The sequence below is a fragment of the Cherax quadricarinatus genome, chromosome 36 (assembly GCF_038502225.1).
Source record: "Cherax quadricarinatus isolate ZL_2023a chromosome 36, ASM3850222v1, whole genome shotgun sequence".
Classification (NCBI taxonomy): domain Eukaryota; kingdom Metazoa; phylum Arthropoda; class Malacostraca; order Decapoda; family Parastacidae; genus Cherax; species Cherax quadricarinatus.
Genome location: NC_091327.1, coordinates 6,691,015 through 6,714,717, shown reverse-complemented (window position 1 = coordinate 6,714,717; position 23,703 = coordinate 6,691,015). Strand labels below are relative to the sequence as shown.

The 23,703-nt window shown below is 38.7% G+C and overlaps 1 protein-coding gene across 2 annotated transcripts in view; it reads right to left on the bottom strand.

Annotated features, from left to right (window-relative positions):
* LOC128691314 (DNA-dependent protein kinase catalytic subunit) overlaps positions 1 to 23,703 on the bottom strand; it is a 1,096,584-nt gene that overhangs the window by 505,048 nt on the left and 567,833 nt on the right. For both annotated transcript variants that reach the window (XM_070091676.1, XM_070091677.1), the window contains exon 27: positions 13,026 to 13,316. In XM_070091676.1, the coding sequence (XP_069947777.1) occupies positions 13,026 to 13,316 (291 nt within the window). The remainder of the gene's footprint in view (positions 1 to 13,025; positions 13,317 to 23,703) is intronic.

The window sequence follows — 23,703 nt, the reverse complement described above, 5'->3', positions numbered from 1 at the left end:
TGTGGTTTGAGCCAGATCCCAAACCCCATGCTGTGGTCTGCTGCCGCATCACTCCACTAACGTCACCTCATGATGTCACCCACGATGCTTCCCGACTTCACGATATCTGCCTGACATCACCTCGCGATGTCATGCCTGATCGATAGTGTTAGTTTCACAGTGAGCAATATGTTGCGTTGTCGAGAAGATTGAGAGAAGATGTATGCCACGTGTTAATTCCTCTCAGTCAGTGTTCTCACGTGTTCGTGTATAACTTAGTGTCAATTTTTGCACAGAAAAGCATCATTTGCTAGTAAGCCATGTTGTACCGCATGTGCAGTGTGGGCGTGTGCAGTTTCCACGTGTCCTGTGTGGTCTTGAGCCCAGACCACTGAGTAGCACCTCAGGTTACTTGTCACCCAGTGTGACCCGCGTGTTTGACAGTTGATATTCGTCAGCACTGAGTGTCCAAGCCTCTTCTACAGAAAGCTTTTTATGTTCGCCGCTCATGATGCCCCACAGAATCATACCTGCTACGATTCCCATCGAGATTTGATTCATTTCACCTCCAGACCTTCAGAGTGCAGTTATATGTAGACCAGTTTGGGGACGCTTAGACTAACCTCTGCTATAACTCCAACTGTCAAGAGACTGACACTCGTCAAGCCGCAGTTAACCCTTCCAGGGTCCGTCCAGTAGAGCTACGGCTTTACGTTCAGGGTCCAAACCGTAGATCTACGCCAAAATTATAGCGATGTCAAATTTAGCGCAAGAAGGCTGGTAGGCCTACATCTGAGAGAATGGGTCTGGGTGGTCAGTGTGCACACCATAGAAAAAATCTGGACGCACACATAGCATTGTGGGAATGCATGCAAAGTAGCTTTGTTCATTGTGCCTGGCGATAAGGAAGCTCTCACTCCCCACTCACTCTCCAGGCGAATTCTGACTCTCCTTTTCACAACTTACAGTTCTAAGACTGATGGAAGTGGAGATGAAGATGAATTCTATGGTTTTGAAACATATGGTATCATTGTGCCATATGGTACAATGGTACCATATGGTACAAGGGTGCCATGTCATACAGTGCTATCATATGGTACAATGGTATCATATGGTAGAGTGGTACCATATGGTGCAATGTACCATATAGTACATTGTACCATATGGTACATTATACCATATGGTACAGGGTACAGGGACCCTAATGGACATAAATCTGTCTGACTTTTTTGGGTTATCCTAGGTTCTCCAAACATATGCTGCTATGTATGATATTCTATGTAACTTTATTTGTGTATAACTAAATAAACTTACTTATGATGCCACATGCACTTGAGTAAGTTTATTCAGGTGTATAGAAATACAATTACATAGATTATCATACATAGCAGCATACATATAAAATCCTAGGATAACCCAAAAAAGTCAGGGTGACTTATTTCCATAGTTATCCCTGTATCTGTACCATATGGTGTCCTGTACTGTATGGTACCCTGCACCATATGGTACCCTGCACCATATGGTACCCTGCATCATATGACTGCATGGTACCCTATACCATATAGTACAATGTACCATATGGTACCCTGTAACATATGATACTGTGTACCATATGGTCAATAGGTGTTGGTGGCATGGGACACCAGCCAAGGCTGAATGAGTGGTGATGCAAGATAGCTACTGCCTCTCCAGTTTCCGAGACAAAGTACTCTGTCATCCACCTCAAGGAACATGTCAGGTTCCTGTACACTTGTAAATATATAACAGAACATTACTAATATATAACATTTTTGCATATTTTTGTTGTAAACAATTATTGTAAACAAAATAATGGAAATATTAGTGTGTTTATTGTGTTGAACCCAACAGTACCATATGGTATCATTGTACTGTATGGTACAATGTACCATATGGTACCATTGCATCATATGGTACCATTACACCATATGGTACCATTGTATCATATGGTACCATTGTATCATGTGCCATTGTACCATATGGTGACATTGTACCATATGGTACAATTTCAATATGGTATCATTGTACTGTATGGTACAATGTACCATATGGTACCATTACATCATATTGCATGTACCATACGGTACAATTGCAATATGGTATTGTACTGCATGGTACAATGTACCATATGGTACCATTGCATCATATGGTACCATATGGTACCATTACACCATATGGTACCATAAGGTACCATTGCACCATATGGTACCATTGTATCATATGGTACCATTGTACCAAATGGTGCCATTGTACCATATGGTACCATTGTATCATATGGTACCATTGTATCATATGGTACCATTGTATCATGTGCCAATGTACCATATGGTACCATTGTACCATATGGTGTCATTGTACCATATGGTACCATTGCACCCTATGGCACCATTGTACCATATGGTACCATTGTATTCAACACCTCACTAATATTTTCATCATTTTGTTTACAATAAACTTGTAAACAAGTTTTGTAAGCAATATAATAATAAACAAATTAGTGCAGTTATTGCCTGGAATACAATGAGTGTACACTTATACAATATACATTATACTGGTCTCACAGGCCACAAATGTTATTAGAAAATGAAAAAAATTAGAAAAGAAAAGAAAAAAAGTATAAAAAAACGTAAAATAAAAAAATGGGATTTTGCGGAAGTCACTGATGTTGCCGCCACCCGGTCATTTAGGGTCAACTTCGTGCCGCTGTATCTCGGTAAGTACTGATCAGAATTTTTTTTTTTTTGTCTTATTACCTTCACAAAAATATACTTTTTAATTCTGTAAGAAATTTTTTTTTTTTCAAAATTTCTTGGACACTGGAGCACCACTTCAGATTTTGGCCTTGGACCCTGAAGGGGTTAAGCCCTGTCGGGAGGCACTGTCAGCCTCGTGTCACAAGCTTCAGTGAGCTTCTGCACAAAGATGATATCATTTTGATTGTTAGCTCGCTCACTGCAGTATGTTGTATGATGTTACGACTCCCATATGTTTTGCCAAGTCGTCTCTGCCACAACTGACTCCACGCTCGCCGGCAGTGACAGCCCCAGCGACAGTACCGGTCGAGAAATGTCCTCCTGAGTCACTTGCCAGAAGTCGTCCTGCCCAGTTGCCGAGTACTCATGACGCCTTACTCGAGGGCACCAGCAGGTTGTGCCTCAGGTTGAGTGAAACCCTGCAGTGACTCCTATGATGACTGCTTCACCGTTCCAGAGGAGACCGTACCCTGTTACATCACAGCTCAGCCGCAGCGATGTCGCCTGTGTTGCAGTATCTGTCCAGACGCAGGAAGGGGTGCAGTGATGCCCATCGACACTCACTGCCTTAGACCACGATGTTTTGCACACCCCACCTGACTTGAATGACTTACTGAGTCACATGACTGACTGAATGAATGACTTACTGAGTGACTTGACTTACTGAGTGATTTGACTGGCTTACTGAATAAATGACTAAGTTAGACACTCTAGTACAACCATCGACTTCAGTCCCAGAACCTCTACCATCCACCTCAGCCCAGTAGGGCTACAACATAACTCTCCACTCTCTTCACAATCATCCACAAACACCAGCACCCACAATTTAAGGTAAGAAATACTATTATTTCTGTTATATTTGTAGTCTTAAGCAGTAAAAACAACATAATACATCACAACAGTGAACTAAAACTACATACAGTGGACCCTCGACCAACGGCTCTAATATGTTCCAGATAGATAGCCTATAGTCGAATTAGCCGTTAGTCAAATTAATTTTCCCTATAAGAAATAATGGAAATAGAATTAAGCCGTTCCATACACCCAAAAGTATTCAACAAAATTTTTTTTACATGACATATACATTCCCCTACACAGAAACGAATCGTACATGCAAAATAAACAATAATTAAATGCCACTTACCTTTATTGTGGAGTTGTTGATGAGTGATGTGCTAGCAGTAGGAGATTCAGGTTTTCTATTGTTTGGAAGGGAAATCCGATTCCATAAAGACTTCATGTACCATGTCCTTTGGTGGGGTTACCTCCCTTCTTGGTTTTTTAATGCCACTATGACCAGCTTGAGAGCCACTTGATCCTTGTCGCACAAAATATCTGTCCAGAGAGCTCTGTTTCTCACGTGCCCTTAGGATTTCCCTAAAATGGGACACAAGAGTGTCATTGTACATGTTGCCAATATGGCTTGCAATAGCTGTGACAGGATAAAATTCATCCATAAATGTTTGCACCTTTGTAAACATTGTACATATTCCCTTAATCCTTGACGAAGGCAACTTCCTCTGTCTTTCTCTTCCTCCTGCTCTGAAGCACATTCCTGAGTTGTGATCTGTTGCTGTTGCACCTCAAGTTCTTGTAGCTCTGCAGTGGATAGTTCTTCATCGTCATTCTGCACCAACTCTTCCACATCCTCGCCACATACCTCCAACCCCACGGACTTTCCCAATGACACAATAGCTTCCACTACTGGCATAGCCTCCTGAGGGTTAGCACCAAACCCTTCAAAATCACTCTTGTACACATTGTGGCCACAGTTTCCTCCAAGCAAAGTTCAAGGTCCTCTTAGTCACTCCCTCCCAAGCCTTACCTTTAAGGTTTATGCAACTGAGGATACTGAAGTGATCTTTCCAAAACTCTCTTAGGGTCAATTCAGTGTCTGAGATCACTTCAAAGCACTTTTGAAACACTGATTTTGTGTAGAGTTTTTTGAAGTTTGAAATGACCTGCTGGTCCACGGGCTGGAGGAGAGGAGTTGTATTAGGAGGCAAAAACTTCACTTTATTGAAGTAATTTGTTCTTGCAAGTCGTGAGGATTAGCAGGAACATTGTCCATTACCAGGAGGCACTTGAGTAACAATTTCTTTTCCTGGAGGTAATTTTTCACAATGGGGCCAAACACACCATAAAACCAGTCCATGAAAATTTCCCTAGTGACCCTTAATGTTTGATCTCCACAGCACACACAAATTTCACTTGACGATACTGTTTTTCTTGAACACACTGGGAGTTTCAGAGTGATACACCAATAAAGGCTTCGCTCTGTAATCACCACTAACATTACTACACAACATTAATATCAGCCTGTCTTTCATAGACTTATGTCCTGGGAGTGCCTTTTCCTCCTGAGTAATGTAGGTCCTGTTTGGCATTTCCTTCCAAAACAGGCCTGTTTCGTCACAATTAAACACTTGTTCAGGTTTTATGCTTTCAGATGTACTCCTTAAAGTCCTGCACATATTTTTCAACTTTTTTTTTTTTTTTTTTTTTTTTTGTCTGAACTGGCACCCTCACCACGCCTTACCACACTGTGTATGCCACTACAATTCTTAAATCTCTCAAACCAGCCATTGCTGGCCTTAAATTTATTAATATTATCACTATTTTGAAGCATTCTCTTAATGAGATCATCATGCAACTGCCTTGCCTTTTCACATATTGACTGAGAGACACTATCTCCTAACAACTGTTTTTCGTTTATCCACACCAACAACAGTCTCTCCACCTCTTCAATTATATGCAATCTCCATTTCGAAAACATACTTGCACCTTTCGCAACAACAGCTTCCTTGATTGCCTTTCTGTTCGCCAAGATAGTGATGGTCGAATGGGGTTTGTTATATAGCCTTTCCAATTCAGACATACGCACTCCACTTTCATATTTTTCAATGATCTGTTTCTTCATTTCCATAGTAATTCTCATCCTTTTTACCACAGGCTTGGCACTAGAAGCCTTCTTGGGGCCCATATGGCTTATTAAGAACATAAGAAAGGAGGATCACTGCAGCAGGCCTGCTGGCCCATGCTCGGCAGGTCCTTTACAATTCACCCAAATAACGAAACATTTTCCCAACCCAATCCTCAATGCTACCCAAGAAATAAGCTCTGATAACTCTAGCCACTCATCTGCAAGTCCCACTTAAATCCAACCCCTCTCACTCATATATTCATCCAACCAAAATTTGAAACTACCCAATGTCCCAGCCTCAATAACCCAACTAGATAGACTGTTCCACTCATCAACTACCCTATTTCCAAACCAATACTTTCCTATGTCCTTTCTAAATCTAAACTTATCTAATTTAAATTCATTACTGCGGGTTCTCTCTTGGAGAGATATCCTCAAGACCTTAAGTACATCCCCTTTATTTATACCCATCTTCCACTTATACACTTCGATCATGTCTTCCCTCATTCTTCGTCTAACAAGTGAATGTAATTTAAGGGTCTTTGATCTTTCTTCATAAGGAAGATTTCTACTTAATTCTAACTATAGATTCACTACAAATCTTATGATTACAAGCATTGATCCTGATACCAACCTCTTATTTAATGACTCAAATGATTCAAACAGTTACTGTAATTACTACACAGCAGAACAATCAAAGGCACTTCTCAGAGCCAACAACAACATAACTATCTTTAACTACAATATCAGACCTTTAAGCAAGCATTACGATGACCTCCTAGCATTACTAAATTCCTTGCATGCCAATATGTCCATCATTACACTAACTGAAACTTGGCTAAAGCCTGATACTACAGATGTCTATGCCATTCCCGGTTACACAGCCATACACAACTGTAGGCCAGACCAACAAGGGGGTGGCACAGCTATACAGTGGACCCCCGCATACCGTACGCATCGCATACCGTTCAATCTGCATACCGCTCGCTTTTATCGCAAAAATTTTGCTTCGCATACCGCCCAAAAACCCGCTCACCGCTCTTTGTCCGAGACGCGTCCAATGTGCGCCCTTAGCCAGCCTCACATGTGCCGCCGGTGGCATTGTTTACCAGCCAGCCTCCGCGGTAACATCCAAGCATACAATCGGAACATTTCGTATTATTACAGTGTTTTTGGTGACTTTTTCTGGAAAATAAGTGACCATGGGCCCCAAGAAAGCTTCTAGTGCCAACCCTACAGCAATAAGGGTGAGAATTACTATAGAGATGAAGAAAAAGATCACTGATAAGTATGAAAGTGGAGTGCGTGTCTCCGAGCTGGCCAGGTTGTATAATAAACCCCAATCAACCATCGCTACTACTGGTGGTACAGCTGCTGCTGCTGTTGTACCACCGTCAGCTGCTGCTGCTGCTGTAGTACCGTCTGCTGCTGCTGTAGCATTGTCTGCTGCTGCTGTAGCATCATCTGCTGCTGCTGTAGCATCATCTGCTGCTGCTGTAGCATCATCTGCTGCTGCTGTAGCACTGTCAGCTGCTGCTGCTGTCGTACCACCGTCAGCTGCTGCTGCTGCTGTAGTACCGTCTGCTGCTGCTGTAGCATCGTCTGCTGCTGCTGTAGCACTGTCAGCTCCTGCTGCTGTTGTACCACCATCAGCTGCTGCTGCTGCTGCTGCTGCTGTAGTACCGTCTCCTGCTGCTGTAGTACCGTCTGCTGCTGCTGTAGCATCGTCTGCTGCTGCTGTATCACTGTCAGCTGCTGCTGCTGCTGCTGTAGCACTGTTGTTGGTGTGGCTTATTGAGAATACCAAGAAACAATTAACCCCAGAGGATTTGCCACCCAGGATAACCCAAAAAAGTCAGTGTCATCGAAGACTGTCTAACTTATTTCCATTGGGGTCCTTAATCTTGTCTCCCAGGATGCAACCCACACCAGTCGACTAACACCAAGGTGAACAGGGAAAAATGCCTGGAACTAGTGCTCATATTGGTTAATTTAAAGCCAGCAAAGGTTGGTTTGAGAGATAAGGCCTGTCATGGAAGAAAATGCCAAACAGGACCTACAGTACTCAGGAGGAAAAGGCACTCCCAGGACTCAGTGTCTCATCAGTCATTGCTGCATCTTCAATAAAGGTAAGTGTCATTTATTCTTCATTTAGTAGAGTAGTACATGCACAATATATATTGTGCATGTACTACTCTACTATTGTGCATGTATCCTTCTCTTTGTGTGTAGGAAAATGTATATTTCATGTGGTAAAATTTTTTTTTTCATACTTTTGGGTGTCTTGCACGGATTAATTTGATTTCCATTATTTCTTATGGGGAAAATTCATTCGCATACCGATCATTTCGCATAACAATCAGCCCTCTTGCACGGATTAAAGTCGCTATGCGGGGGTCCACTGTATACTACTCAGACCTTCAAGACCAGGACCCACACGTTACTGAATTCACAAACACAATGAGTAACTGCATGTTGCTACCAATAGTAACAAAACCTACAAGTTACAGAGACTAGTGTTTCCCTACTTGACCACATCTGGACCAACACCATATCCCCTTTAAAATCAGGCATAATTACAGATAATACCACAGACCACTACCCTACTTTCCTCATAACAACTCTTGGTAAAATACCCCAAGACACTACTAAAGTCACCTTCAGACTTCACAATGAGGCAGCCATTAATAACTTCACAACAGCAGTAACAAACATTGACTGGCACACTGAGCTAGAAATCTATACAGATATTGACGAATGTTTTAATAATTTTCTATAAAAGACCCAATACCTCTATAACAAGCACTGCCCTAAAAAAACTAAACAGATGACAGCTAAGAGACTGAACAGTCCCTGGCTAACACCCAGCATTCTCAAATCCATAAATACAAAACACCGATATGAAAAACAGTAAAGAATGGGTCACATAACCAGAGACCAAACAAAACGTTACTCGTCAATCCTAACCAGCCTGATAAGAAGGGCAAAAAAACTGTATTATGAGAACAGATTATCCAACTTACGAGGTGATATAAAAAAGACCTGGAAGACCCTATCAGAAATTCTGGGAACAAAAAAGATATCACGAAATAGCGAAATAAAATTAGCAAAATCAGATGAACCCCAACTCCCACCAACAGAAACAGCAAACAGACTCAATGATTTCTTCTCCACTATAGGACAAAACCTTGCCAATAAAATCATAAGCTCAGATACCCCACCAAATGACTACCTTACTGGCAACTACCCGAACACTCTGTTCCTAGCTCCGACTAACCCATACGAAGTCTCCCTTATTATCAACGCACTAAAAAACAGGGCAGGAGATTTAAATACCTTACCACCCTTTATATACAAAAAAGTGTCACAAGTACTATCACCAATCATTGCAACACTCTTTAACAAATCCATTGAATCCTCCACCTTCCCTACAGCTCTCAAAATAGCAAGGGTCACCCCGATCCATAAAGGAGGAGACCAAACAGAGTTGAATAACTATAGGCCAATATCCAATTTACACCTTCTCTCAAAAATCTTCGAAAAATTAATTCATAAACGAATCTACTCCTACCTCATCTACCAAAACATTCTCAACCCCTGCCAATTTGGATTCAGGCCTAATAAAAATACTAATGATGCTATTATACACATGCTAGAACATATATACACTGCAATAGAGAAAAAAGAAGTCCCACTGGGGATCTTCATTGACTTACGTAAAGCTTTTGATACAGTTGACCATGACTTGCTCCACGTAAAATTGTCACACTATGGTATTAGAGGGCACTCCCTCAACTACCTCAAGTCATACCTCAGCAACAGAAGCCAATATGTGTACGCAAATGGGGCAAGCTCTTCCGCTCAACCAATTACAGTTGGTGTCCCACAGGGAAGTGTCCTTGGCCCTCTTCTCTTTCTCCTATACATAAATGACCTACCAAATGCTTCGCAATTACTCAAACCCACACTTTTTGCAGATGACACTACATATGTCTTCTCTCACCCGAGCCCAGTCACGCTAGCCAATACTGTAAACACCGAATTACAGAAAATATCTACCTGGATGAGGACTAACAAACTTACACTAAACATTGACAAAACCTACTTCATTCAGTTTGGTAACAGAGCTACAGATGTACCTCTTAACATAACGATAAACAGATCACCTATCACAAAGCTAACAGAGGGAAAATTCTTAAGAATCCACCTTGATAATAGACTCAAATTTCATACACATATACAACAAATGTCTAAGAAAATTTCCAAGACTGTAGGCATACTATCGAAGATACGGTACTATGTTCCACAGTCAGCCCTCTTGGCCCTTTATCACTCTCTTATTTACCCCTATCTCACCTATGGAATTTGTGCATGGGGCTCAACAACAATTAATCATCTCAGACCATTAATTACCCAACAAAAGGCTGCAGTTAGAATGATAACAAATTCTCACTACAGGCAGCACACTCCACCAATATTCAAAACACTCAACCTACTCACCATACAAAACATCCATACTTATTACTGCACCTATTACATACATAGAACACTTAACTCTGATATTAACCCTCCCCTCAAACATCTCCTTGCCAACCTCAACAGAACACATGACCATAACACAAGGCACAGATCACTCTTTGATGTTCCTCGTGTCCATCTCACGCTATGCAAAAACTCAATGCACATAAAAGGCCCTAAAATCTGGAATTCATTACCTGTAAATATAAAAGAAACACTACCTGTTTATAAATTCAAGTCTCTTCTCAAAGATCACTTACTCACTCAAAACCAAATAAATACTGAATAACTGAACATTATAAATTGTATATCCAATGTTACTCACAATTATATCACACAAATGTTAAACCTAGGACCCAATCTAACTTTATTTTTTTAAATACACTACCTAACAGAATACTCCATTTGACTGAATGTACAGCAATGCATGCAACCATATGACCTGTCTTTGTAATACTCATTTGTGCTTTATAGTTATCTGTTTACAATAATGTTTTATCACTGATTTCATCATTGCTTAGTTAATCTTAAGTTAATTTTAAGCCAGCCCGTAATGCTATGCATATAAGTGGCTTTGGCATGCTGCTCTTACCTGTATTTTTTTTGTACCTCTGTATGTATGCTAAAATTACTAAATAAATAAATAAATAAATAAATAAATGCTATGTATTAATTTAGTCATTCTACGCTGAATGTTTGCTAACGAATTTATGTCCATTCTGTAATATGGAGACCAGAACTGAGCTGCATAATCTAGGTGAGGCCTTACTAATGATGTATAAAGCTGCAGTATAACCCCTGGACTTCTGTATAAAGCACTAAAAACACTGGAATAACACAAAATATATTGCAGGTACACATTGAATCGACCGCAATAGCTTGTAAACACTGGCACACTGAGTCTTGGAGTGGCTGGGCCCGCTCAGGCAGCGCTCCGGCCGCATGGACACGTTAGAGACGAAAGCCATTAGATGAGTTTTCGCTGTTGGTAGAGCCATTTTTTTTATGCCAAAGAGTGCCGTTAGATGAATTTGCCATTATTTCTGAAAGACGTGGAGGCCTGAAATAAGTTGTTTGGCTTTTTGGGGGCTCCCAGGATCGTAACCCTATTTTTCCCATAAGTTCTTCAGTTCATCTCACACGATTTTTACCTAACATGGCATTTTCAGGAACGTAACTACCGTGCTAAATGACGGTCTACTGTATTGTAGGGAAATATAATACAATACTGCTTCCTTAACCTACTGAACTATGAACAATCATACAACACATGAAAACATCATAAAATATTGTACTAGTGCCAGCCTTTTGTTAAAGGTGAGAAAAACTACAGAATTCAAAAAAGAACTTGTAGCAGAGTACTAAAGTGGAGGAGAAAGAGAGAGGGGAGAATGTGCCTTCTTCAGTGATTCTATGATATGTACAATACTAAAGCAGCACAAGTCGATAAAGGCTATTGTGCCAGCCAGTGATAAAGTGTAGTAAGTTAAGCGATTAATTGACAGAAATAGGACAGCACGAACCTAACTCCTCCAATGTTGTTGGAGTTATATAGGGCTAATGACAACACCGCCACCTCTACCGCCTCTGCTACCACCTTCACCACCACTATGTAAGACTTATGCTCTCAGTAGCCCTTATACACCCAACAACTACAACACAGCAACACTAGTGACATACTTCATGACATATTTTATTCATTCTAGAGTATACAGCGTATTTTTTTTTTTTTTTTTCAACAAGTTGGCCTTCTCCCACCGAGGCAGGGTGACCCAAAACAGAAAGAAAATCCCCAAAAAGAAAATACTTTCATCATTCAACACTTTCACCTCACTCACACATAATCACTGTTTTTGCAGAGGTGCTCAGAACACAACAGTTTAGAAGCATATACGTATAAAGATACACAACATATCCCTCCAAACTGCTAATATCTCTATGTTATTAATATTGTTTATTACCTCATATTAGATGAATTGTGATACATAAATAAGCCACAGAGTTGATATTAGTGTCATATTGCAGGACTATCTTGTCCTATCTCCTAACAAACTGCCACTGCCATAATTCCTAACATACTTAATGACATATTTTATTCATTCTAGAGTATTTATGTTTCTATGTCATTAATATTGTTTATTATATTATATTAGATGAATTGTGATAGATAAACAAAATGTAGAGTTGATATTAGTGTCATATTGAAGGACTATCTTGTCCTATCTCCAAACTAACTTTGCCACCGCCACAATTCCTAACATATGTAATGACATAATTTAAATATGATTGGGTGGCTGGGAATTCGCGAATGTTCGAAGCCCGCAAATGTTGAGGAAGATCTGTATTATGTGACTGAACCAGGTGTACAAATTCATCTGTCAGTATGAACATGTGTGTTTGTGACAGTATGATTACTAATTCAGTACCAAACATCTGTGTTTCAACAACAATTGGCTTTGAAATCAAAAGATCTGCAACGAAACATAATTATCATAACATAAAAACTACAAAAATTAGAAAAGAGCTGAAAAAAAAAAACGATAAATCTTTAACATTTCTGCAAGCGGCAGCGCTCCTTGTTGCCATCACCTGAGCATTCAGCGCCAACTTCGTAGACTTATATCTCGGTAAGTACTGACCCTAAAAATTTTTTTTGATCTGATAAGGTGTCAAATAATGCTTTCTTCATTAAAGAAAAAAAAATTCAAAATATTCGGAGCACTGGGCGAGAAAACATAGATTTACATTTGGGCAGTTTAAGAGTTAATATGCCACATTAAAAACTTCTGGGGCAGTATCCCTCTCTGCTTAAAAAGAAAAACAACTCAACATACCTGATACAAGTGGCAGTGTGTGGTGACATGGTGAAGAAGAAGGGTAACAGCTTCAAAGCTTTGATCTTCAGCTGCAGTTCAACTTTGGCATCAGAGACAAGTTCTTTATAGAAAACTACAATATTGTGTCCTGGGTCTGAGCAATGCTTCCTGAGTGTATCTCCCTGGTCAACCAAAAATAATGAAGACAACAATCCAAGCACAGATTCTTGATGCATGCTGCTTTTACTGGATTCAGCAGAAAACGTTGGCCAGTGGTACAGGAATGCTTGAATTACATGCAGTGAATGTCTGCAAAGAAGTTATGATTAATGTACAAAAGGAAGTTTGTAATGGTTTCAGTCAAGAACATTTAAATTACAAGATAATTAATTAAGGTACATCTTGCTACCTAGGTAGTAGGTTGGTAAACAGCAACCACCCAGGGAGGTACTACCGTCCTGCCAAGTGAGTGTACAACGAAAACCTGTAATTGTTTTACATGATGGTAGGATTGCTGGTGTCTTTTGTCTGTCTCATAAACATGCAAGATTTCAGGTATGTCTTGCTACTTCTATTTTCACTTAGGTCACACTACACATACATGTTCAAGCATATATATATATATACACACCCCTCTGGGTATTTTTCTATTTTCTTTTTAGTTCTTGTTCTTGTTTATTTCCTCTAATTTCCATGGAGAAGTGGAACAGAATTCTTCCTCCGTAAGCCATGCGTGTTGTAAGAGGCGACTAAAATGCCGAGAGCAAGGGGCTAGTAGCCCCTTCTCCCGTATAAATTACTAAATTTAAAAGAGAAACTTTCGTTTTTCTTTTTGGGCCACCCTGCCTTGGTGGGATACGGCCGGTGTGTTGAAAGAAAGAACATCTTGCTACATTTACCCCTGGCATCCCAAATTTACCTACTACTCCCTCCACAACATTTTTACCCACTTTAGCATTGAAATCCCCAACCACAAGTACTCTCAGACTTGGTTCAAAACTCCTCACACACTCACTCAACATTTCCAAAAAAACCACTCTCTCTCCTCTACACTTCTCTCTTCTCCAGGTACATATATGCTTGCTTTTCACATCCAACCTTAATTATTTTACTCCACATAATCCTTGAATTAATACATTTATACTCCCTCTTTTCCTGCCATAGCTTATCCTTCAACATTATTGCTACTCCTTCTTTAGCTCTAAATCTATTTGAAACCCCTGACCTAATCCCATTTGCTTCTCTCCACTGAAACTCTCCCACCCCCTTCAGGTTTGTTTTACTTAAAGCCAGGACATCCAGCTTCTTCTCATTCATATCAGCCACAATCATCTCTTTCTTATCATTCGCATAACATCCACACACATTCAGACATCCTATTTTGACAATTTTCTTCTTTTTAGTAATCTGTACAGGAAAAGGGATTACTAGCGCATTGTTCCCAGCCCTTTAGTTGACTTTTACAACACTCATGGCTTACAGAGGAAAGATTCTTATTCCACTTCCCCACGAATATAAAAGGAAAAGTAATAAGAACAAGGCCTATTAAGATAAAATCAAAGAAAATTTAGAGGAGGGTGTATAAATAAACGTGTACATGTATGTGTAGTGTTACCTAAGTGTAAGTAGTAGTAGCAAGACGTACCTGTAATTTTGCATATTCATGAGAGAGACAATAGACACCAGCAATCCTACCATCATGTAAAACAATTACAGGTTCTCGTTTTACACACACCTGGGTGGTTGCTGTCTACCAACCTACTACCTATAGTAATAAAAGACTCCGCTAGGAGTTGAACCCGAGGCTGGTGATGTAGAGGATGTCTTGCTGACCGCTGCACGAATATATGTACATGTGTATATATATTATAGAGCAATAGTAATAAATAACTTTTTTTTATTGTTGGTTTGTGTAAACAGGTTTTGTAAACACTGTAATGATAATAATATTTGTGCGGTTATTGTGTTGCATACGAGTGAATATACATATATTATGCCCTATATTGGTCTCAAAGGCCACAAAAGTTACTTGAAAAAATAAAATATAAAAAAAATATAAGAAAAAGTACAATAAAAGTAAAATAACAATACCAAGTGAGCGGTAGTTGCCGATGTTGCCCTAAGCAGTTCACTTTCTGTCAACTTCATGCCTCTACCTTGGTAAGTAATGATTGCAATTTTTTTGTTTTAAAACGCTTGCAAAAATAAGATTTTTTTTTTTTTTTTTTTTTAATATTTTTTGACACAGCGAGAGTTTAGAATCAGAGGTCCCGACAGTGAAAGGGTTAATGGAGAAACTTGATTTTATTCAACAAGATAATTTATACTTGAACTGCCTATATGAGTAAAATCTCTCATTAATGGACTAATAGGGAAAGGGGGTGTACAATAATGTCAAAATATCCATTGACTACTGAAATATGGAAAGGGGGGTGGGTTTATAAAGGAGGTTTTGTGTGCGAGGGGCTTGGACTTCCAGTGGCTTGGTGGCTGAAGCCCTTGCTTCACACGGTGAGGGGCCCAGATTCAATTCCCGGTGGTTATTCGGCTTGGGCAGCACCGGCATCCTAGTAACTCTTATTCTTCAAGAAACCATCGCTCATCAAAGCCTGTGATGGCCTAATTGAAGGTACAACTTCATGAACCCACGTAGACCACAAAATGACCCAAGAATACTAAGAATGTAACCCAATTCTTGACAAAATAGAAGATCTAAAGAAGACAGCCCTGTTAACCCAAACACTGCCTCTGCTGCCAGACAATCACTAAACCCAAGCTCAGGGAAATCAAGCCTTCTCTGCCATAGCTTCACAGTATCTACTTTAGTGATACTATGAAAGGATATCGCATAAGAAACAGCAGCAGTAAGAAAAGAATAACACCAAGGACCCTAGAACTCAACTTGTCTACCCAGCAGGATGCCGGTGTATCATCAACCCCCCTCAACACCACCACCCAGAGAACAACAACAAACATGGCTGACTCCCCCTCCAACTCCACTCCCTTCAAAGGATTCACCCATGATAACTCAGGTATGATTATTCCTGACAATATCAGGGACTACATCGTTGCTCTAGAAAACAAAATCTAAGATATTAAAGCAACATTTGCGTGACGAGAATCCAAGATAACCAACCTCGAGAACAAGATCCAAAACCTTGAAGAGAAGATTACCTCGGGAAGTGCTGGCACAGAAAATACTCTGAAAACAGCAATAGCCAGTCACACTGAGCAAATAACAAATCTATATATGAAGGTCGAAGAAGCAATCAAGGACTGGAATCAGAACATGCACACTCGACTGAATACCTTGATTTCCAAGACAACAAAACTGAACAAGATAAGTTGTCTGATGCAGTTATAATAAACAGTCCACACATTCCTAGTGACGTAACCCAAAAACAATGCAAAGAAACTGCTATCAGGATAATACAGGACCATGTACAAGTTATCGTGCAAAACAATGAAATCAAAGAAACACGTTTGTTAGGAAAACAAGGTAGTAAACACAGTATCATGATCAGACTTCATTCATATGATAAAAGAAAGGGCTTAATTAAATCGGCAATTACAATGAAAAATGGAGTGTACATCAACGAGTGTCTAACGAGAAAATGTCAAAACCTTCTGTTCAGGTTGAGAAAACTTAAACAGGAAAACAAAATTCATCAGTGTTTCACTCGAGATGGGAAAATACTAATTAGAAAAACTTCAACAGGACAACAATACACCATCTCAAATGAACATGATTTCTCTACCTTCCTTAGAAAAGCTGACATTTCCGTAACAGATTAGATAAGTGTCCTTAACACATATATACGTGTGGTGCATAGAGTGTACGTTACTATTATATTATAAAAACATAAGAACATAAGAAAGAAGAAACACTGCAACAGGCCTACTGACCCATGCAGAGCAGGTCCATGTCCCCCCCCCCAGATTATCCCAATGACCCCATCCAGTCTGATCATCTCCACTCAAGGATGGAGCACTGCACCAGACCCAGCATTATTATTTTTTTTCTTTTACTAGCTAATACTGTACCAGCTACCACAAATACTTTTTACTTTTTAATTGCTTTTAACTGCTCATAATTTTGTGTTGCAAGTCAAATCTTACTCCAAATTAATGTTATTCATGGTTACTACCTGTCCATTTAATTCAGATTATCACTACTTTTTTAATCCCCTTTATATTGTGTGAGCAATTAGTGTATATTTCAATTACATTATTGTGCGAGTCCCAAAACTATCTTTTGCTAGCTAGTACCAGCTACCTCATATTTCTCTACTTTTTATAGTGTAGTTAATTGCTCAACTTATTATACATTACAACTCAGATATTACTCCCAAATCAATATTATATCATAGTGACTATCTGTCCATTGAACTTTGTTCACCATTACTTAATTTAGTCCCTTATATATTTTCTCCTTTATTTTAGCTTTACATAACTACCTTAGTTCATATATCCACAATTGTTAAAATAATCAAAGTGCTATTCTCATGGGCTAAAGTGTAATAAGTTCACTATTTTGCCAGTAAAATACTCCAGGTGCTATTGACTACCTCAGGTGCTACTAATTTTACTTTTAATACATTCTTTTACTATTATACCCATTAGCTCCTTTATTTTAACTGTAAATATCTACTGTAGTTCATAAACTCACTTGTTAAAATAATTAAGGTGCTATTAGATACTTAACCCTTTCAGGGTCCATGCCGTAGATTTACAGCTTTACATTCAGGGTCCAAACTGTAGATCTACACCAAAATTATAGCGGCGTCAAATTTAGCTCGAGAAACACTACCTGTTTATAAATTCAAGTCTCTTCTCAAAGATCACTTACTCACCCAAAACCAAATAAATACTGAATAAGTGAACCTTATAAATTGTATATCTTAAATGTTTCTCACAATTATATCACATAAATGTTAAACCTAAAACCCAATCTAACTTTATTATTTTTTAAATACACTACCTAACAGAATACTCCATATGACTGAATGTACAACAATGCATTCAACCATATGACCTGTCTTTGTAATACTCACTTGTGCTTTATAGTAATCTGTTTACATTAATGTTTTATCACTGATTTCATCATTGCTTAGTTAATCTTAAGTTAATTTTAAGCCAGTCCGTAATGCTATGCATAGTATAAGTGGCTTTGGCATACTGCTCTTATCTGTATTTTTTTGTACCTCTGTATGTGTGCTCAAATTGTTAATAAATAAATAAATAAAAAAGGCTGGTAGGCCTACATCTGAGAGAATGGGTCTGGGTGGTCAGTGTGCACACCATAGAAAAAATCTGGACGCCCACATGGCATTGTGGGAACACCGCCAAAGTAGCTTTGTTCATTGTGCCTGGCGGCAAGGAAGCTCTCACTCCCCACTCACTCTCCGGGCGAATTCTGACTCTCCTCTTCACAACTTACAGTTCTAAGACTGATGGAAGTGGAGCTGAAGTTGAATTCTATGGTTTTGAACCATATGGTACAATGGTGCCATGTCAAACAATGGTATCATATGGTACAATGGTATCGTATGGTAGTGGTACAATATGGTACAATGCACCATATAGCACATTGTACCATATGGTACATTATACCATATGGTACTGGGTACAGGGACCCTAATGGAAATAAGTCTGTCTGACTTTTTTGGGTTATCCTAGGTTCTCCAACATATGCTGCTAAGTATGATATTCTATGTAACTTTATTTGTGTATAACTAAATAAACTTACTTATGATGCCACATGCACTTGATTAAGTTTATTCAGGTGTACAGAAATACAATTACATAGATTATCATACATAGCATACGTATAAAATCCTAGGATAACCCAAAAAAGTCAGGGTGACTTATTTCCATAGTTATCCCTGTATCTGTACCATATGGTGTCCTGTACTGTATGGTACCCTGTATCATATGGTACCCTGTGCCATATGATACCCTGTACTATATGGTACCTTGTACCATATGGTACCCTGCACCATATGTTATCCTGTACTGCATGGTACCCTATACCATACAGTACAATGTACCATATGGTAAATGTAACATATAATACTGTGTACCATATGGTCAATAGGTGTTGGTGGCATGAGACACCAGCCAAGACTGAGTGAGTGGCGACGCAAGACTCCGCAGTTTCCGAGACAAAGTGCTTTGTCGTCCACCTCAAGGAACACGTCAAGTTCCTGTACACTTGTAAATATATAATAGAACATTACTAATATGCAACATTTTTGCATATTTTTGTTGTAAACAACTATCGTAAACAAAATAATAATGAAAATATTAGTGTGTTTATTGTGTTGAATACAACAGTACCATATGGTACAATGAATGATATGGTATCATTGTACTATATGGTACAATGTACCATATGGTACCATTGCATCATATGGTACCATTACACCATATGGTACCATTGCACCATATGGTACCATTGTATCATATGGTACCATTGTACCAAATGGTGCCATTGTACCATATGGTACCACTGTATCATATGGTACCATTGTATCATGTGCCATTGTACCATATGGTACCATTGTATCATATGGTACCACTGTACGATATGGTACAATTGCACCCTATGGCACCATTGTACCATATGGTACTATATGGTACCGTTGTATTCAACACAATAACCACACTAATATTTTCATCATTTTGTTTACAATAAACTTGTAAACAAGTTTTGTAAGCAATATAATGATAAACAAATTAGTGCAGTTATTGCGTGGAATACAATGAGTGTACACTTATACAATATACATTATACTGGTCTCACAGGTCACAAATGTTATTAGAAAAAGAAAAAACTAGAAAAGAAAAAAGCATAAAAAACGTAAAATAAAAAAAATGGGATTTTGCGGAAGTCACTGATGTTGCCGCCACCTGGTCATTTTGGGTCAACTTCCCGCCACTGTATCTCGGTAAGTACTGATCAGAAAATTTTTTTTTGTCTTATTACCTTTACAAAAATATACTCTTTAATTCTGTAAGAAAAAATAATTTTTTTTTTTTTTTTTTTCAAAATTTCTTGGACACTGAAGCACCACTTCAGATTTTGGCCTTGGACCCTGAAGGGGTTAAGTGTATAACTGAATTATCAATTCTGTAATAATCTCTTTTTCTTTCAAATTTTTACAAGTTTTAGATTAATCATGGTGTATTAGTCATAAGTCTAGTTTATTTATTTTTATTATCACACTGGCCGATTCCCACCAAGGCAGGGTGGCCCGAAAAAGAAAAACTTTCACCATCATTCACTCCATCACTGTCTTGCCAGAAGGGTGCTTTACACTACAGTTTTTAAACTGCAACATTAACACCCCTCCCTCAGAGTGCAGGCGCTGTACTTCCCAAGTCTAGTTATAGATTCAATATAAATCTTATATCATTTTACTCAGAAAATCTATTTTGTAAAATTACTCTCATCCTATGATTACAGACAGATCCTGATGTAAATTTTTTACAAAATGAATGACATGAATCAACCAGTAACTGTAATTACTACACAGCAGACCAAGCAAAGACATTACTCAGTGCAAACAACAACATAACCATCTTTAACTACAATGTCAGATCCTTGAGCAAACATTATGATGACCTCACAGCATTACTCAATTCCCTTCATTCCAATATATCAATCATCACACTCACAGAAACCTGGCTTAAGCCTGATATTACAGATTTCTATACCATTCCTGGCTACATGGCCATACACAACTGTAGAACAGACCAGCAAGGGGGAGGAACAGCTATATATTATTCAAATCAACTCGAATGTATCAATAAATCTTGCGCAAGGGATGAACATGGAGAATATATCATAGCCAAATTTAAATCAAAAGACGTGCAAAAACCCCTCACAGTTATAAACATCTCTACAGAGTACCACAGTCAAACATTTATCACTTTAGTGAAAAACTAGGAAACATGATTACTGATGCACACATGAATAAAGATCACCTACCACTAGCAGGTGATTTCAACAAAAACATACTACATGACCAGGACCCACAACCGAATTCACAAACACAATGAGTAACTGCCTGTTGCTACCAGCAGTATCTAAATCTACAAGAATCTCCGAGACAAGCATCTCCTTAATAGACCACATCTGGACAATCGCCATATCCCCTTTAAAATCAGGCATAATCACAGACAACACTACAGACCACTACCCAACCTTTCTCATAACTAATCTGGGCAAACTACAACAAAACATTACTAAAGTAACCTTCAGACTACATAACGAGACAGCAGTTAACAACTTTATAGCAGCTATGAATAACATCAATTGGCAAAATGAGCTTGAAACATATACAGATATGAATGAATGTATAAATAATTTTCTAAAAAAAGCCCAATGCCTCTATAACAGACAATGACCCAGAAAAACTAAACAGATTACAGCAAAGAGGCTGAATAATCCCTGGCTAACACCAAGCATCCTCAAATCCATTAACACAAAGCACAAATATGAAAAACAGTATAGAATGGGCCAAATAACTAGAGAACAGTCGAAAAATTACTTGTCAGCACTTACCAGCCTGATAAGGTCAAAAAAATTGTATTATGAAAATAGATTACATAACATCAAAGGTGATATAAAAAAACCTGGAAAACTCTATCTGAAATTCTTGGAACTAAAAAGTTATCCAAAAACAAAGCAATCAAACTAACAAAATCAGATGAGCCCCTACTCACTCCAACTGAAACAGCAAACAGACTTAATGTTTTCTTCTCCACCATAGGAAAAAATCTAGCAAACAAAATACCAAGCGCACACGCCCATCCATCAGACTACCTCATAGGAACCTACCCAAATATGCTATTCCTAGCTCCAACCAACCCCACTGAAGTTATGCTCATCATAAACACCCTTAAAAACAAGGCAGGAGACATAAACAACTTGCCTGCTTTTATGTACAAAAAAGCTTCTCAAGTATTGTCACCAATTATTGCAACACTCTTTAACAAATCCATTGAATCATCTACCTTCCCAACAATCCTCAAAATAGCGAGGGTCACTCCGATCCATAAAGGAGGCGACCAAGCTGACTTGAATAACTATAGACCAATATCTAACTTACCACTGCTCTCTAAAATCTTTGAAAAATTAATTCTAGGCGGATCTATTCCTACCTCGTTTCACACAACATATTAAACCCTTGTCAGTTTGGATTCAGGAATAATAAAAGCACAAATGACGCTATCATACACATGCTAGAACTAATATATACCACACTTGAAAAGAAAGAAGTCCCGCTGGGCATTTTCATTGATTTACGTAAAGCTTTCGATACAGTCGACCATGAACTACTGTACTCCAAATTAATGCACTATGGTATCAGAGGCCACTCCCTCAACTACCTAAGTCATACCTTAGTAACAGAACTCAATATGTGTATGCAAATGATGCAAACTCCTCCACCCAACCAATCACAGTAGGAGTCCCACAAGGAAGCGTCCTTGGACCACTCCTCTTTCTCATCTACATCAATGATCTACCGAATGCATCACAGCTACTCAAACCCACATTATTTGCAGATGACACTACATATGTATTTTCCCACCCAAACGCAGTCATACTAGCAAACACAGCCAATGCTGAATTACAGAAAATATCTGCCTGGATGATGACTAACAAACTTACCCTGAACACTGATAAAACCTATTTCATTCAGTTTGGAAACAAAGCTGCAAATGATCCAATTAACATAACGCTAAATGGATCATCAGTCACAAGACTCACAGAGGGAAAATTCCTAGGTATCCACATTGACAGTAGCCTTAAGTTCCGGACACACATACAACAAATCACCAAGAAAATCTCGAAGACTGTAGGCATACTATCAAAGATAAGGTACTACGTTCCACAATCAGCTCTCCTGGCACTATACCATTCACTCATATACCCTTATCTTACATATGGAATTTGTGCATGGGGATCAACAACATCCAATCACCTAAAACCCCTAATAACCCAGCAAAAGGCAGCAGTAAGAATGATAACAAATTCCCACTCCCGCCAGCATACTCCACCAATTATCAAAAGTCTGAATCTGCTTACCATTAAGAACATCCATACTTATTCATGTGCCTACTACATTCACAGAACAATACACGCAAATATAAACTCTCCACTCAAACTTTTCCTCACCAACTTAAACAGGACACATGACCACAACACAAAACATAGATCTCTTTTTGATATACCTTGTGTCCATATCACACTGTGTAAAAACTCTATGCACATAAAGGGCCCCAAAATATGGAATTCATTACCAGAAGATATTAAAGTAACCCAGTCTGAAAATCAATTTAAGACTCTTCTCAAAAGCCACTTAATCACCCTAGACTAAATGCTAAATACTCAAGTACACACATACTCACCTATGTACTTCCACATCACAACTGAAACAATCACATTGAACCTTTTATCCATTGTTGACAGGAATATAATTGAATCATTGTTTTTCACAAAAGCATTTCAGAATAAAAATATGTATATCTTTGTATTATACAAATTCTGATTCATTTATAATTAATATTCTACTGTACAACTATGAAATAATTACTTTCCTACTGTACAACTATGATATACTACTCCTTAGCATTAAATGGAATGTAAGCCAATAATGTTAAGTTGGCCAATAATGCCAAGGCATAA